Source organism: Coloeus monedula, assembly GCF_965178545.1.
Source record: "Coloeus monedula genome assembly, chromosome: 11".
NCBI lineage: Eukaryota > Metazoa > Chordata > Aves > Passeriformes > Corvidae > Coloeus > Coloeus monedula.
In genome coordinates, this window is record NC_138791.1 from 16,019,253 (window position 1) to 16,037,796 (window position 18,544).

At 40.0% G+C, this 18,544-nt stretch overlaps 1 protein-coding gene across 1 annotated transcript in view; it reads right to left on the reverse strand.

The window, feature by feature from the left end:
- Window positions 1-17,478, reverse strand: part of SUCLG2 (succinate-CoA ligase GDP-forming subunit beta) — a 114,335-nt gene extending 96,857 nt beyond the window's left edge. Inside the window, exon 1 of the mRNA XM_082288653.1 lies at window positions 17,379-17,478. Coding sequence (XP_082144779.1) covers window positions 17,379-17,462 — 84 coding nt within the window. The 5' untranslated portion in view covers window positions 17,463-17,478. The remainder of the gene's footprint in view (window positions 1-17,378) is intronic.
- Window positions 17,479-18,544: the final 1,066 nt, after the last annotated feature.

Consider the following 18,544-nt stretch of genomic DNA (forward strand, 5'->3'; position numbering starts at 1 on the left):
AGAATTAGATGGTAAATCACCATGAGAAAAATAATCTCAATCTGAAAGAGGGAATGGGGAAGCAACTAAAAGAGAGCCTAAAGCACAGGAATGCAGAGCCCAGCTTTTAGTAACTTCTGTTCATTATTGATCCTCACCACCTTCTATTCCCAGTTTATCCCTGCTTGAATACTTTTGTCTCCTCCCCCTACATATTAGTCAGAAAACACCAGAGGTCTCTCAGATCTTTCCATGAAGCTCTGTCCCAGCTGAAAGCCAGGATGTTCCAGCAGTTCAAAATGTGTCTGTGCTTCATCTGTTTCCTTATTGCAAGGTTGGGCTGGAGCACAAGGAGTAGATCCTGTCCCACCAGCCTGCAAAGAAGAGACTGGAAATTGTGTGTGGATTTCAGCAAACCCTGACTCCCTGTGTGACATCTCTTCTTTCATCTTCACAAGATGACAGACAAAAAATGAGAAAATTTTCCATTGATGGTATTTTTCTGTTATCCTTCATATGGGAACTTCATGTTGTGTATTGATGTACACATTGTAGATGCAGAGTGGCTCTTATTTGAGATTCAGATCTGCCTGGTAAATCAAAAGGTGTTTTTGTTTTTTATTTTTAAACCACAAATAAGGTTTAAGAATAAATCAGTTTGTAAAACTAAGAAAACATTACTAGCAGTACACAGAAAATAAAATGTTATTTAAAATAATAAAGCTTTAAAGAGGAATTAAATTCATCCTAATAAGATATTCCTTAAGATTAAATTTCTAACGTAAGTGCTTATCAAAGAGATTAATACACTTAAATAGGGTTCTTTTACAACTGATAACATTTCCTGAGAGCCTGACAACATCAAAAATCCCAAAACTCAAGTAAGTGGAACAAAAGGCCTCAACTGAGCAGTAACATGAAGTGAGATGAAGTCAGAATGATTTAATCAAGTACAAATTTCAAACCACATTTTCTCCTGCTGGCTGGAATTATTTGGCATTTTCCAAAAGCACAAAGGATTGGTTGGGTTTCACTTCTAATCTTCCTTCCCTTCTCCAACCTCCAAGATTTTTGTTACCAGTCAGAATCACACTAATGTAGAACAAAAGTACATAGAGTAAGGAGGATTTAGAAAACTACTATTACTAGGAATTGCATATTTTGTTCTGGACAAGCCTTCCATTCAAAGTTCCTTCTCTATATAAACAGAGACAATGTTTGGTCCCACATGATTAAATGAGTGGCACACACATCAAGAAATCAAACATTTCTTTTTGATCATCTTGACAAGGTCAGGTGTTCCAGAATTGCATCAGTGGTTTATTGACTACTCTAGAGAAAAAACTGATTCTTCATATAACCTGCAATAATCTCTAATTTACCTCCTCTTTGTTTGGTGGTTTGGTTTGTTTTTTTTTTTTTTTCATAAAATGCTGAAGACTCTGCAGAAATAATGTATTTGGATAGCAGTTGCATTATTCTTCCACTGTTCCATGTGCCAATTCTTTAGCAGTCACAGGACAAGAAAAAAAAATGGTATTATTTAAATAATAAGGGCTAAAAAAATAACAACTTAGTTAAACAGGAGTGGAACTACAAATACATTTTCTAGCAGAAATTTGCTTCCAATATAAACAAAAAAACCCACCCCAAACCAAAAAACACTAAAAAAACCCCCAAAAGCCCAAACAGATTTAGAAAACACTGCAGCAGAGACATCGTGGTTACATATGCAGCATTAACTACTCTGATGCACAATATCTTTCAGATGACCCAGGAGGTATCTTTTGAGTGCTTACTTTTGGAAAAAGAAAGCACACGCTCATAAAACCAGAAGAAACTGTCTTAACACGTTCATCAAGAAGTTTGCAAGTTGCATGTTAACTACTTCAGCAAAACTCTGCTCGAAAATAAATGCTCCATATAAGCACAAAACAGGAGCAGCATCAGTAAACCCAAACTTCATCAGATGATGTCACCGATTATTTCTTACCTGAACCTATACACTTGGTGTAAGGTTTTCTCATTCTTTGGCCTCCCTGGTAAAATGTCCAAGGCTGACTTTTAAAAATAGAATACATGTAATAGAATCTTAAGTGTGTTCTGTAACAAGTATATGAAAAAGCTGTCAAAAAGAATTAACTGAAGGGTCAAGTCTGACAAGCAACTGAAAATTCAAATTATATCCTCTATTACGACTGAGGCCTCTTGGTCTTAAAAAAATCAAATTTAAAAAAATTTAGTGCCATTTCATGCCTAATTCCACATGAAACTACCTCAGCTAACCATCCACAACTATGTATTTCACCTTATCAAGTCCAGTGTTCATGTGTAGATCATTTCCCTAAAAAAATCTCAAATACCGGTTTTCCCTTGGTAAGACTCTCCAGGTCAAATCTCTACTTTTGTAAAATGCCAAACAATTCTAGTTTGGGGAAGAGAATCCAGTGTTCATCAACACTATTAAGGAAAACAAGACCACTACTAAGCTAATTTCTAGGATAATTGAACATCCCTTGACACACCTATATAATTTGAGCAGCTCTACTGTTTTCATTAACATAGCTTAATGCATTTTATTGCATGACTGTTAAAAGGAAGACACACTTTAACATCCAACATTTCCTTTTCATTTGCAGTACGAATGGAAGTCAGTATTAATATCACAAAACAAAGATGGACCTCTGAAAAGCACCTGGCAGTAAAGCTGGTCAAATAAACGCCCACTTCTTTCTTCCTCTTCTGTTGCTCCACTGATGCCAAGTACCTTTAACTGTGCTCATAGATCCTGTGAAATAGCTCTAGCAACACAAATTAACTCTACATGAATGAAAATTATATGTCAAATACATAAAGTATCAAGTTTTATAAACTTGGATTTTATTGTAATGGTTATCTTGGAAATAAGTAAATTGGGAATAAAAACTGTGATGTTCCTGAGGTCTTTCAGATGTATTCTGTATCTGAACTTAAAAGGAGGTGTATTTAGTGTATGTGATCAAAAATAAATGTCTGTCACCAGAAAAATCTATTTGCTCAGCCAACACATCCTACAGCATTCCAGTTTATTCCATTTGTGTACTCTGACCTGCAATGCAATTCCAAGCACATATGAAGGAAAACAGATACACAAAGATGACAGTAATGAAAGAGTAGGCCATCCATCAATATGAGGCATAAACCTTTATTATATTTATTGACATACAGCTTCTGCAATTGACAAAGATGTAGAAGTTTCTCTCAAAAACAAACCATCAGAAATAAACGAAATAAACTGAATACCCTCATATAAACCACTGCAGGTATAGACACATTTTATTAGGTCATATACTTAAAATATACCACATAGGCCACTGAAAACAAACTAAACCACTTATTTCAGTTTGCTGGCAGTGCCCACAAAATGAGTAAGTTAACCCGACAAGAAACAAAAACTTAGCAAAAAGGCACCACACTAAACAGAAGTTTATCACAAATGTGAGTCATAAAAAGCAAAAATATGCTCTGTAGGAAAGCAAGTCTTTCAAGCACAAAAGAAAGGAAAGAGTCATGGTAAGGCTCATGGGCTGTAAGAGCTGTCCCATCGAGCCAAACCACACATCCCCTTCTCTCCAGAGATGGCCAACACTGTAAACCTGGGGGCTCATTATGGAAAACAGGACAGCAAATGTCCTTCCAAACTAACGTCCTGTTGGCTGCCACAAACCAGCAATTTTAATCTTCCAAAGCAGGAGCAAGCCTCCAGGTCATCCTATTTAAAAGCCACAGAGGAAACTGTCTTCCATCAACATCCCAAACTGCCCACTTTAGCTGGTATGCCATATGGCAGCAAGGTCCCTTTGGTATGAGCAGAGTCCAGCAGCCTCATCCAACACTGAGCATTATGATCAAAGTCTCAATCTAGACTTCTGTGATATATTTATGAGGGATAAAATTGATTCTGTGAGCTAGTTTAGGAAGAAGTCTTGAATATTTCCCTGACAAAAACAGTTTCCATACTTTTGTTCACAGCAGTCAGGAATTGCTTATTTTTTAGTCTGTATCAAAGCACCACAAGCAGACAGGGCCTTAAACAAGAGCATTTGATTTTAAAATCTACAGGCACAGCTGAAGACCTTTAAACAGTTATGTTCCATTACCTATTCCTACAAATGGGAATTCATTTTAATTGAATTAAAACCAACACACAAACTCTAGTGAACAGCTATAGGCCTTTTAGTTCCATATTTATTTCTGAAAATATACCACACAAAATATCTTGAGCAGTAAAATGCAGTATGTCTGTCAGAAAAAAAAAGCCCAACCTATCACATTTCCCAGTTTTCTGAAGGCTAAGGCATTTTGATCAATAAACTGCAGGGGCAATTTACTGTTTTATACCACTGAACCATATACTCACTTTTCAGAACAAGTGAGATCTGTCAGTGCAACAAAGGTTTATGAAATCTAACTTCAAATAAAATAAAAAACCACACATGAAGTAAGCCCTTATATTTTTGTTTAGTAAATCTGGACTGCCTGTTCTGGTGGAAAATTATTACTATTCCTAACATCTACGACTCTTTGAAACAAGATGCCTGTGTTAAATAACTAAATGGTTCTCTTCATATACTCAAAAAACACAGACAAATAAATGGGGGCTTGGTTATAAAAGGAGCTCACAGTTACTATAATTATTAGGATTGCTACTGTTAAATTGTTTACAAACATTAGACTTAAACAGTTCAGAGAGGGGCCAAGAGCTTGGAAAGTGTACATTTTGTTTAAGTTTAAAAACTTCAATGGAGTGAAACAGGCCACCACCTCTGCCCAGAAGTGCTCATCACTGAAAATGAGACTGCACTGCCTGCTGCAAACCAAGTCTGGGGAAGACAGTATGAAACTACCAGCTCAAGTGCATTTCTCCTTCCAAAGCAATTACTCAAATTCACTGCAACTCACTGTCCAGAACAGTAACACTCCAGAAGAACTTTACTTCAGAAATCTAGTTTGAAACAATCACAGGAATTTTTTTATTACTATATTAGGTGTTTGTGTCACCATTTAGTTCTAGTCCATGCAATCAAAAGTGCTTAGTTAAATCTTCCCCTGAATACTTTCCCATAGTTCAAGGAAAAGCAAATTTCTCTTGTCACACATTGCAAGATTCTTATTAAGAGGAGCCACTGCAAACCAGGCAGAGGAAGACAGGAATCACAGTAGGAAACAAAGATGGTGACAAACATCAAAGAAATGAAGAGAAGAGCTTTGTTGAACTAGCAACATGTCAATTTTAGAGAAGGAAGCTATTTTAACTGAAAAGCTAAAGAAGGTATATTTAGGGATCTCATCCTTTTAGTCAAGAGAAACTACTTTTCTCCCATCACCAGGCAGCAGTGATTTTTCTAATACAACCTAATGAAGCCAGGATATCAGCCACAGATTACCTAACTCCAGGTAACAACGCACACTAAACTAACTAATTGATGCCAGTTGACATCACTCCTCTGCTGAGAAACAGGCAGTCACCAATTACTAAAGGAACAATAATTTGTTTGTTTAATGAATATGCTAATTTACTGAACTCTCATTAGACAGATACACAGGCAATATTGATGAGTTCCATAAGGCATTATAAAGTATGGCTGAATTATTTCAAAACAAATTAAACCAGAAAATATTGTACACTATTTAATGGAATAATAAAAGCCTGGTAGTGAGCGAATCCTCTGGGTGAGCTCTCTGAAAAAGACACAAGTTCTCAGAAGTGCATGGACCCAAACACCTACTGCTCCAGCAGCAAATGTCTCCTAGGAATTCACCCCCAGGGATTTGGATGCTCCTGGACACAGGTGAGAGACTGGGCCTACCTGGTGCACAATGCCAGAGCTCTGCACACCCCTGCAAAGGCACGTTGAACTGGAGGGAAAGTGTCCAGGGGAGGCACTGAGCCCACCAGGGCAGAGGCTGAGGGACTCCGCAGGGACACTGCAGAACATTGTATAGTGCATTTTCCACACAAGCACCTGCTGTACCTCTGTTATTTGTTACTAATAAATCCTGAGTAAAAGCTGGTTCATCTGCAGATTTAGTGCAATGCAACAAGGCCCTGAAAACAAAAGCAGTGATTACATTTTCAATTCATAGTTTGTTTTGCTTGTGTTGGGGTTGCATCTAGTTTCTCTTTTTCTCTCTTCATAATTTTAAGTTCCTAAATTAAGAAGGAAATAGAAATTGGTTTTTCACTCAAGAAAGGAATCACTACAAGCAATATCTGTCAATTTGTAATCATTTATTCTTACACAATTTAAATGAGAAACAGTATTAGGTTGTCCTTCAAATTTCAGTCTTACCAAAGGAGTTTTATTTCAATAATACCACAGAAACGAACAGAAATTTCTATCAAATAAACACCTATGAAATACCCTCTGCATGATATGGCCATATAAGCCACATTTCTGCTTTTTAAAAAGAAAATACAAAGTCAGATACAAGGGACTGCAGCAGGGAGCACTTTTAGGCAGAGTAGGAAGGTCTGACATTTTTGGGTAATACAGGACAGTTCGAAGTAGCAAGATCCTGCAGAAACCAATTATAAAAAGAACAGTTTCAGCCTCAACCTGAACAGCCTACCCAAAATGCTAAAATTAACCTGGGAAAGTGAATGATTTAACTAAAGAAATAAGCCTACTGGATTTGACCCCAAAGTCAAGTCATGAATCAAACTCCTGCACTCTCCCCCGATTTGCTCACTGAAGTGGGAGAACCTTCCCAAAACTCGCACACTAGATGAACTGCCAGCTTTCCAAGGTAATTGAATCTAAAAATATGTGGCTCTATCGAAGTTTTTTCACATTAAAATTAAAATACCACCATTACTGGGGGGTTTAAACATTTCATTCACTACCCACTACCTTAAAATTAATTCATTAATACATACATGAAATATTCATGAGGATTTACCTCTTCCACCTCTAAAACAATGTTCCCTTCCACTAAACGATAGATTAAACTGCAATGACATAGAAATCAATATTTATTAGGAAACATATAATGATACTTCAACATCCCTCTTTATTTTTCACTCAGTGCTTTCTTTCCTCTCTCAGTGGTGGAATCTCTCAGCTGGGAAAGAGGAACATCAGGAGTGTATCCATCAGTTCTGAAGTGGCTGGATGCTAGCAAGGCTTTCTCTGCTTTATTTCTCTCTTTCATTAAAGCCCACCTTCTAAATCTTTCCACAGTGGCTCTAACAGGAAACAGTACAATTTCGCTGTGCTTTAACAAATGTCACAGAAACAGAAGAGGATTTCAGAAGACAGCACCCATCTCTTACACAATTCTGAAATTTAGATTACAAAACCATATAGACTGGATTAAAAAAAAACCAGAACAGTATCTATTCATGAACCTTTCCCTTTAAACAAAACCATAGCAATATGCACATAAAACCCACAATGTTTCAGAAACACTTCAGTTATATGGATATTTCACAGTATTGCAGATGAAACAGTAAGGATAGTAAATGTACTCAGGCTGGAAGTGTGACTGAAAATCCTGACTGCATTCTTAACAAAACATCATGACTCCCTTATCAGTTCTCCTGAATGTTCCTGCTCCCTGTCTACTGCTAGAAACCCTTTCACTTCAAGGGTTCCTGAATGCCTGCCCTACTATGTTCTTTTGACTTGATCTTGTACTCCTCCTTGTCCACCTACAATCAGTCTGACTGCAAACTGATTGATGCCAGGCTTAACCTCTGCCTTCTCCTGGACATGACGTAGGGTGGTGTGATGTTCTTCCACTGCAGGGCTCATTTGGGTCATTAGCTCCAGAAAACACAAGGGAAACTACATAATTCTCTTCCAATGTGCCTATATATGTATAAACGCAGCTTTCTGATTTATCCTTCTGTTTACTTCTCATGCAAGGAAGCAGACACAAGAATGAACTTGAAGCAAGTCCTTCACTCATTGCAGATTTAAAGTCTCCAGTAACGATTACACTTTATAGACTTATTTACAGCTTGCTTACACTCAGGGATTTTGACAGCTATTCTGTAAATACACTCTCCTACCCACTAAGCTCCATTGTAATCTACAAGAAACATGCACAGGGTCAGACTTGAGCTCCTTCTGCCATTCTTATTCTCCTTATCTCACAAAACCAGAATCTAAGCCCACATCCTCAGGCCCTACAAGGCAGATCCTAGCAGCCACCACCTGGATGATCCTTCTGGGTGTCTGCATGTATGGCTTTTGAGGACTACAGTTCTCAAAAGTAAAAGAGAAAATGGTGGGAAGTGTCCCTTTGAACAGTAAGACCCTGACCACTCTTCATTTCCCACACCTTGCCAGCCTATTGTTCAGCAGCTGTTTCAGTCAGGCTGCTACAGACTGACCTCCAAATAAAGCAGGACATCACCAAATCCCTGACAACTGTGTCCTGCTCCCCACCCAGGGGAGTATTCAGGCCTCTATCTACATGCAATCAGCAAAATTAAATTTCTGCAAATTAAGTGGCAGCACCCCTGTGACCCTGAGAACTTCTGGGATGCATTTTGGCTAGTGTGGACAGGCTGCCTGAGCAGGGCTGAGCACACCCCAACCCCACAAACCTTCACCTGAACAGTGAACAATTAGCAGCTTCTAAAAACCTTGAAACAGGGCAGGTTCCTTACTCTGTGGGATTACACAAAATCTGTCTGGTTCAAACAACATGCAGAAGGTCACATCACAAACAGGATGTCACAAAACAAAGCTGGCCACCCAAACACCAAGCTGCCAGAACACTCGAAGGGCCAAACGATGCCCTCTGTCCTTACTGCACAAACTGATAGCAAAATATTTTTTCCTTGTGTTTTTAAACCAAAATCCAGCTGAATAAAACAGTATTAAAATTACTTATTGTACATCCACACATGCCCAAAGAGCAAGCGTGTCTACAGAAACTTTACACCTCTGGAATCGATTTTCAGAGCCTTTGCTTGGGTAAAGGAAGAACATGAATTCCCAGATTCAATTTCTGCTTTTGTCAATGCGCTCGCCATCAGAAGTTCTGCTTTGCATTAGTAATTAATTTTAGCCAAATTATGTTCATTTTGCTTATTTCAAACTTCAAAGCTTTAAGAGAAGCATACTTTCCTGACCTAAAAAGTAAGGCTTTGAAGTATCTGATGAAAATAAACTCACTACCATACACAACTGCATAATCAGTTGCAGAAAATACTGTAACACATACCCTGCCCTGGGAAATGAAAGAAGATTGTTGGTGATATGCACAACACATTCAAAAAGTGAAATAGCCATCTTCTCCACATAAATCAGAAATATTCTTTTATTTTAAGAATCTTGAGGGGAAATTTTATATTTTTGTTCTGATCTTATAAAAGTGTTTAATTTCCTAAATTTTACAAGATTAAAATTATACTTTTATGCAACTATGAAGAAATGTTCTAAACAGCAAACATAGCCAGGAAAAAATAGTTCCAAAACTATTGTACCACCAAACATGAGACAAAGTAGCCACTATCAATTTTTATTTTCCTGCATGCAAATTAAGCTTCCTAAATTGTTATGAAACTCAGAGCATATTCAATAAGATGAACAGAAATGTTTCTGCATTCATATCTCAAGTAATCATATCTATCAAAGAAGTGTTTCACGCCTACCATACCCTGGAAGAATGCTTTTTCAAGTGTTAGAAGTCGCTGATATTTTAAGAAAAACACCGATAAAATGCCAATTTAGACCATTTGAGCTCCATTTTTCATCACAGAGAAGGAAATATGAAACATAATCACAGCTTTTTTGTTCCAGTTCTTTAATATTGAAGTCAAATCATCATAATTTCCACGCTACCCAACTATGTCATCACAGAAGAATATGACTTTGAGCACTAAGCAACATAACACTTCGAAGCAACAAAAATGCAAATGCCCACGGTAGTAAAATAAAGAAATACAGAAAAGTATCTACAGAAACAGTTTCACTGCATGCCTAAGTCATAACTGGCCTATCAAACCAGTGCAGAATGATCTGTACCAATTTCTTTCCTGGAAGCAGTAAGAAAAGAAAATACTGCTACCCATTTTTTGTTTCAATCTGAGTGCTTCACACCTTTTATTGTTAATAAGTCTTGGTTTTAATTAGACCATTTGATGTAGACTGACATGAAGCAAACTCTAAGAGACAAAGACACAAAAGGTAGAGAGCCTTCAGCTGCTTGGGCAGAGCTGGGGAGTAACCAGAAACTGCCCAGAATAATCAATGAAAGTAAGCCTTTAATAGGAAGTCAAGCATTAAGAATATTTTTCTTTCCTTTGCAGGTCATTTCTTTATTAATATTTCTCCATTATTTATACCTATTTATATAAATTCACCCTGCTGCCATTCTCAAATCTCAAAGCAAGCTTAGGACACTACAAGAAGCATCATCTCATCATCCTCAAAAATTCTGACCTTAAAGCAGATTTCTACATTTCCGACTGTATGGAGGGAGAGGAAGGTAAAGTTTGATCCAATGGAACAGCACTTCCAAGCCCAAAGGATGATGGCATTACTCCACTGGTTAAGGAAATTGGGACTATGCCCAGCCTTGTTCCTTCTGTCTTACTGCAGTCCATGCTGTATCCATAGAAATAAACAACCATGGTTCTTCCCTCAGCTTTAAAACCAGACACCTCCCCAGAGGGAGCTGCCAGAGCCCTGAGCAGTTCCTGTTTCCACATGTGAGGTTCAGTAATGTCTCCTATTGTCAGCTCCTCGGACACCTGCATTTGGAAGTTGTTATCAGAGCTCTCCAGAAACCTCCTGGAACTCTTGACTATGTGTTCCCTGCTGCACTGTCACTCCAGCAGATCCTGGGGGATATGAAGTCCTCCATGAGGACCAGGGCCTGCTGACTGAGGCTTCTTCAGCTGCCTGCAGCTTCATCTGGTCCTTGCTGATCAAGGTGCCTGCAGCAGGAATGTACAATAACCCTGTCAGTGATGTTGGTCTGCCCACAAACTCTGACTCGTGGGTTCTCAGCTGGGTCATCAACTCTCCCTAGATGGAGCTCCAGCACTCCAGCCGCTCTGGAATCATGTTTAATCATCTCACATCACGTTTAAAGCAAGCTCCAAATATCTGTTCCTCTACTTCCAAAATTTATGGCATTACTTTAGACTATTATAAGCTAACCCATTTAACTGAAAAACAAATCTAGACTGAAACTCTGCATGAAAGAATTCAATTAAATAGATTCACTGTTTCCAATGTGTTTGGAGTGACAGAATTGAAGACAATAGAAAATTTAACGGAAAATACATTTTTTATGCCATCTTCAGACCTTAGCTAGTACTATCTTGACAATAAAAAGGATATGGTTGCTTTAAATAGCCCTTTTATCTTTAATTATCATGAATAGCTCTATCTTTTACCTATAGCCATCAGCATTATGTACAATTTGCACACAGAACTCCTCCAATAACCAGAACTTCCCTGATACTTTTATAGCAGTACTCTGTATGAACAACTCTTTTTTTTTTTTTTTTTTTCCCCCACAAGGCAGTAACTGCTTTCTTGGCTGCCATGAAATTAGCAGATGTCAAATTAAACTGTCCTTTTGTCCACAGATCCTTCAGAGGAAGATAGCAAAAGATGATGAAGTGTTCCATTAGTAATCTGTGTCTGGTTTTTAATTTGCAGCTTTATTTTTCAGTCAAAAGTCTTGGACAAGCAGGCAAATCTACCAAACATGATTGAAAATCTCACTTAATTTTTCATTCCTCCTGACAATTCTTACAAAACTTTTGCATCTCATGAAGAATTTAGGTGGACAGGAGTTAAGACATCAAAGGTAAACTACAGTGCAAGAGTCTCTCCTCCTGACACAAACTGAGGCTGTTTCCCACAGCTTATGTTGCTCAGACTCCAACCCAACCTAGACTGTGATTCTATGATGCACAAATTGAAGACAAACAGGGTAGACAGAAATTGATCTGTCACCAAGTACTACCCATGTGCAAGGTAAGTAAACACAAATGAATAACAATGTATCACAAAATATGTTAAAAAGTCTTAAGAAACAGTCTTTGAGTTAAATACCCCAACTTACATTCATGCCCAATGGGGTTGTGAGTGCCTAGAGCTTTATGATTTTGGATTCAAAGCTTATAAACTCTCAGATCTTCATAGATATAAAATAAAATTGAATTCAATTTCGGGATACAGACTTACAGTTTAGGGAAACCTATAAGCAATTAGAAAGAGACCAGAGAGAGAACAGGAAGAAAAAAGCTCATGGGTAAATCTGCTCAAAACAGCACCTTTTAAACAAAACAAAACTTGCATTTATTGAACATATTTTGTGCTATCAGTATAAATTGTTGACTGAAGATTTAAAAAAGATGTTCCAACAAGTAGGTGGAAAAATAGCAAGTCTTTAAATTCCTTCACAGTTAACATTTAACCACTAATTATACAAAAACATCCCCATCAGCACAATGTCACAAGCAAACTAAAACACCAACCCAGAGTTTTCATTTTCATTACCACATTAAAGGATGGCTTCAGCTTGCAGTTCAGAATCTGTTTTAAGTCTCACTCATGCAACAAAGAATTCAGCAGCACAACATAGCCCCACTATTAAGGAATTTTTCACAATAGTCAATCTTAACTTCTATTTGTTTCATACCCACTCCTGCTGTTATCTAGTTAAAATAAAATCAATAGCCAGCTAATCATGGATCAATGTTTAATTACCAGTTTAAAGTTACTGTCATAAGCAGTTGGACAGGTAATATGACTTCTTTGTCCTGTGGTTTATTAAAATGCTATGGAAGAGATGGGTGTAAGCTGAGTCACAGATGGTTAGAAACTGCTTTTCTCAGCAGTGAGTATCAAAGGAGGAAATTTTCTGGAGAAAATCCTCAGAGTATATGCTCAAAGCTGTAGATGATAGTCACAAATATGCACAGAAAATTGGACTGGCCAAGGCAATAATGAGCTGAGCTACTCATTACAGGTGTGGCGAACAATAAAAATTATCATCTGAGGTTAAATCATCTTGGAACAAGTGAGTCTCCAAAACGGGCAGGGAGACAATCTCATCTCTAAACTAAATGAGGACACTGGCCATTTTTGCTGAAAATGAACCTTCCAAACAAGAGAAAGGATAAAACAGCAGAGAAATGAACTACTTCTAAGAAACAACTATACCCCAAGTGTAAACTTCTAAACCTTCATCTCACTTCTCTGTATTCCCAAAAGAATCTCAGTATCTTCACACATTTTTCATAAAATCCCTGCCGGCAGTCATCAGCCAGATAGAAAAAAAAAAAAAGAAAAAAGAAAAAAAAAATTACAACATACACTGACATTTCCAGAGAAAAACAGGAGGAAACAGTCACTCAGATAACTGTAAAGAAAGCACAGTTTGTCTATTGACACTTTATCTAGTTCCTCAGGAGGCAGATCAATGAAAAAAACCAACTTGCTTTTATATAAAAAAAACCTTTAACCAATCCTAAACATACCCAAGGATGCAAGGAGTCTCTAGATAAACTGGTTGGCAGTTCAGCTGGAGGGTCAAGAAGAAGGATTTATTCATTCAGAGCCAGGTTTAAGACTACAGGTGTGGCTAATTCTCAGTCTAATGTCATATTCATGAAGGCTGTCTCCTCTTACCTAATTAGCCCTATCCTCCAATTATACCTCCATGAGGTACAAAGGAAGACAAATCAATGCAGCAAAGTGCAGCTTTTCTACTTCAAGACAAAGCTGTGACTGACTGTGTCAGAGCCAGATTGCTCCCAAGGTGGAAGTTCCACTAGTATAAAACTAACTGGGGGAAAAAATTATTAAAAAAAAAAAAAAATCACAGTCTGAGGTTATATTTATGTTTTCATTTCCTTCTTTCATCTCAAAATAGGATTCAATAACCATGTGTTTAATGGAACTGCCGGGGAGGAGTGGGCCAAACATCTGCTCCACTTTGGCATTTCAGTTTTGTCTAGAGTTTGAAGAGGGCTTTCCTGTCATTTGGATGAGGAGCCTCTAGAAAAAGCTGTTTGTGAAAGTCTGTAGGCTCATGTATTTCCTGCCTCTAAATGTAAAACCTTGAAAATACAGCAAAACTGCCAACCAGGAAAAGCCAAATAGGGAAGCAGTCCAAACCTTCAAGAAATTTTCAAGAACTCCAAAGAAAACTAAGAAAAAAATAAGAATTCAACATTAAAGTAGCTTCTGAAGCCATGAATTGAAAAGTTATTTTCAGTAATGTTTTGTGTTGCATGGAAGATCAGCTACCACCGCTGATAGTTTCTTAAAAAAGGCAGAACTTTCTCTGTTCAACATTAATGAGGTTTTACAGATATCCAAGTCTAGGAACTGAAGGCATCTGCAGTGAGCAACCTTGCACAGTTCCCTATTTGTAAAATCTATTGATTCCAGCAGATTTTATAACAGAAATATTGTTTAATTTCATCTTCCCCCCACCCTCATTTTTTTTTTTTTTTTAATATTTTCAACACATGTGGAATCTGGATGTGTTCTGGCAGGACTGAGGCCCATTTTGAAGGCTGGGATAGGGCTCATAACGCACCAACCAACCTGCTCACTCTATTAGAATACTGGAGTTACCGTATGCATTTTTTTTTATGATTCTAATTGTTCCTCATTTATATTCATCACTGAATTTCACTGCATCTGAAGCTATTTTGAAAACACAGCATTCTCCCAAAGGGCCCAATCCAACTCCCATTCAAATAAACAGCCTTCAATGGAGCCTATTTGTTGCCAGCCAACAAGATTGAATTCTGCTGCCGAGTGGCGCCCGGAGGAGCGTTTGTCACAGCTCTTTACAAATACTGCTCCAGCAAGAGCAGGCCTGAATGCTCCTGTCCACATGCACTGTAGACAACTCAAATCTATCTTTTATCTTCTTGAAACACTTGGTCAGATTTAAAACTTTAGAAGCACAAAGAATTGAATCTACCAAGAATATAAACAGCAAAAGGAGTAAAAAATGTTTAACAGTTATAAAAAAGTAAAGGGAAAGCAGAAGGATGATCAAATATTTTCATGCGATTGGATCGATTACCATTTACTCCAGCCCTAAAATGAAGTTACACAGGAACATGTGTGCAGATTACAGTTTCAACATACAACCAAATTTCACAGCTATGAACAGCAACAGTTTTGAAATCATACAAAATTTTGCAATAGTATAGAAACACCACTCCAACAGGAAGTCATAAGGGTTATGAGGCAAGATTCTAAATCTCACACAGGGTTACCGAAATAACAAAGTTTAAGACTGATATTTCCTTATCACACCCACACCATATGGAAGACCCTCATCTGTGAAAGAAACACTGGGATGGGCTTGGAGGACAGGTTTTGAACGTTTATGTTAAATAAAGTAACAGTGTAACTTCTCATTTGAGCAAGGGAATGAGCGATACAAATGAGAAAAACCTTCAATGAAAGGGCTCTTACTCTCAGATTCTTTATCCTATTTTGTAGCACAGAAATCCAGACTCTGGCTGATCAACTTATTTGTAGCTTAAAGTCTGAGTCAGTGGAAGATTAGGAGACTGTTTAAATGGGAATTCTATTATGCAATATTGTAAAATTGAAGACCTTTATAAAACAAAATGGTTTGCTTTGAAATCAAGAACTTGATTTGTTGTTATACAGTACTGATGTGGTTCTTGAAAATAGCCTACTTGGAAAGCACTGATCTTGGGAGATGCTCTCAGTATCTGGCAGAGTTCAGAAGCAGAATAACAAAATGTGATTTATAATACAAGTTCAACATCTCTAATTCAAAAATAATGCACAAAAAAATATATTTTTTTTAAAGTTGGCCACCTTGATATCCTAAGAATACTCTTGAGGATCTGAGCTGATACCCAGTTATTTCAGTGGGGTAATTTACAGTGCCTCCATGCTTTGAGAGATGACAGAATAGAGCATGAGTTCCTAATTTCCACCTGTATCTCAAATTCCCACTGCAGCACCAGATAAAGACAGGGCTTGAAACCAACCAAGGCACCTCAACCAGAACATCTTCTACAGTTCACACCGAGATAACTCTGTCCAGACAATGCTCCATACTCCAGTCTTTCCAAGCCCTCCATATCACAGCCCTACAACAACAGGGATATTACCTCTGAAATCCTTATTGTAGGATCACACTCACCTAAGCCATGACGGCAGGAACACATCTTCAACCATACAATGCTTATTCCCCAAACACTGTTGTGACTGACAGCACTGCCCATCTACACTAATGAAATTAAATCTGTATATATACAGATAAATGTATATATATATAGACATCATTGTGTGTGTGTATATATACACATATAAACAGTCTCCCTGTTTATGCATACATATATGAAATGGACGAATGCTAAATCAACAAATCAATTGCATTGAGTTCTCACATACTGTACCCAGCATTCAAATAGGAAAGTTGAGCACAAAAGATTTCAGATTTGCAACCGAGGTGGGTGACTTAAAAGATAAATCACACGGCAGTTGTGCAACACAAGCTCAGCACCAACACCACTCTTTATTTCACAGCCCTGCACCTGCAGCCAGGAGCATTCCCTGCAATGGCACCTGCGGAGAGAACCGGACACAAACACGCTTTGCTCCAGGGGCTTTTGGTTCTGGAAAAACACTTATGCTCAGAAGTGTGGACCAAAGTAGATTCTCATACAGCTGCTCATGATGAAAAGGTAAAATAACAGTTGGTTGCCAACAGCATAAGAGCTGTCTAAAATGTGCATATCTCATTTTACCTCGGCATGGCTGCTGTCGACGTGAATAATGAACTGCTGCTACACCTTAAGAGAGCCCCTGAACCACTCCAGGAGGTTCATCTACTCTTTCCCATCGCTCTGCTGAGGTTCAAGCCCACCGGGAAGCCTGAGCTAGGATCCATTTTCCCAGGAGAGCACAAACAGGCATCTTCACCCCAGCCTGACCTCAGCCACCCGCACTGAGCCAAACCAACCCGTTGGGGCCACCCGAAGCGTTGTCAGACAAACGATATCACTTCGTGCACAGCGTTCCCCAGCTCGGCCACGGAAATAATTCGGAGTTCTGTTAGCTGTGGGGGGAGGAAGGCGTGCGGAGCGGGCGCTCCCGGTCAGCTTTGGTCTGCACAGCCCTGAGCCGCCGCCGCCGCCAGAGCTTCGCCCCGACCCGGCAAGCGCCGGGGCTCCAGGCTGGACGCGTCCTCCAGCCCGAGCACCCGCAGCCAGGCGGGAGGAGAAAGGTTCCTCCCGCTGCCAGACACGGGCGCGGGGAGGCTGCGAGCGGAGCCGCGCCGGCCGCGGGGCTCAGGCGGGCACGGCGAGCGGGGCGGAGGCTGCCGGCGGCAGAGCTGGCGGGATGCGGGGCCGGGCTCGCTCGCTCACTCACCGGGAATTCTCCCCGCAGGCGGGCGGATCGCAGGGCCAGGTCCCGCAGCACAGCCCCCGCCTGCCCAGCCAAGGGCGCCGCCATCTTACCCGCCGTACCCGCCCTGCCCCGCGCCCCGGGAGGAAGCCCCGGCGGAGGCGGAGAGGGGCCGGGCGGGGCCGCGGGGTCGGGGTGCGCCGTGAGGGGCCGGGCCAGTGGGGTCGGCGCCGTGGCGAGGGGTACCGGCCCGGGTGAGAGGGGGTGCGTTATCTCTCTGACGGGGAAAGGCCGAGGGAGTTGTGCCTGTTTAGCCTCGAGAAGAGACGACTGAGAGGGGACTTCGTTAATGTGTACAGGTGTCTGAAGGCTTGATTTCAAGAAGATGGACCGGGCACTGCTCGGTGGTGCCCAGCGATAGGACAAGAGGCAATGGACAGAAACTGGTGCCCAGAAATTCTGCCTGAACATGAAGAACTACTTTGCTGTGCAGTGACCGACCACGGGAACAAATTGCCCAGAAAGGGTGTGGAGTCTCCCTCACTGGAGATACTCCAAAGCTGAACACAATCGTGTGCCATGTGCTCTGGGATGACTCTGCTTGAGCAGGGAGGTTGGACCAGAGGAGCCGCTGTGGTCCCTTCGCGCCTGACCCATTCTGTGTTTGAGATGACTGTGCCCAGCACGGCCGGGTTTGGGACTGGGGCCCAGTGCGGTGACCAGAGCAGGAAAAGGCTCTGTGGAGAAGACAGAGCCTGGGAGCGATGCAGGCAGCAATGAGGGGAGGGGCTGGGGAGTGTGAGGTGACAGCCTGGAACTGCTGGAGGCTGTATTGCCTTCTGACTTCTTTTTTCATGACTAAAAGTTCTTTTGGCTTTTATTAGGACATACCAAATTAACCCAAGCTAATAAACCCTAATAAGGCCTGCTGGAATCCAGCTGATTCTTCATAGGCACTTTAATCTGAATTGCACAAAACGCCTCTGTTCTTCATCCACAGGTGAAATGTGTCAATGCCAGGTTGAACATTAGGAAGAACTTTTTCACAGAAAGGGTTGTCAGGCATTACAGTCAGCTTCCCAGGGAAGTGGTGGAGTCATCATCCCTGGAGGTTTTTAACAAAGGCCTGGGTGTAGCATTTGGTGCTGTGGTCTATTTAACAAGGTAGTGATTGGTCACAGGTGGGACTT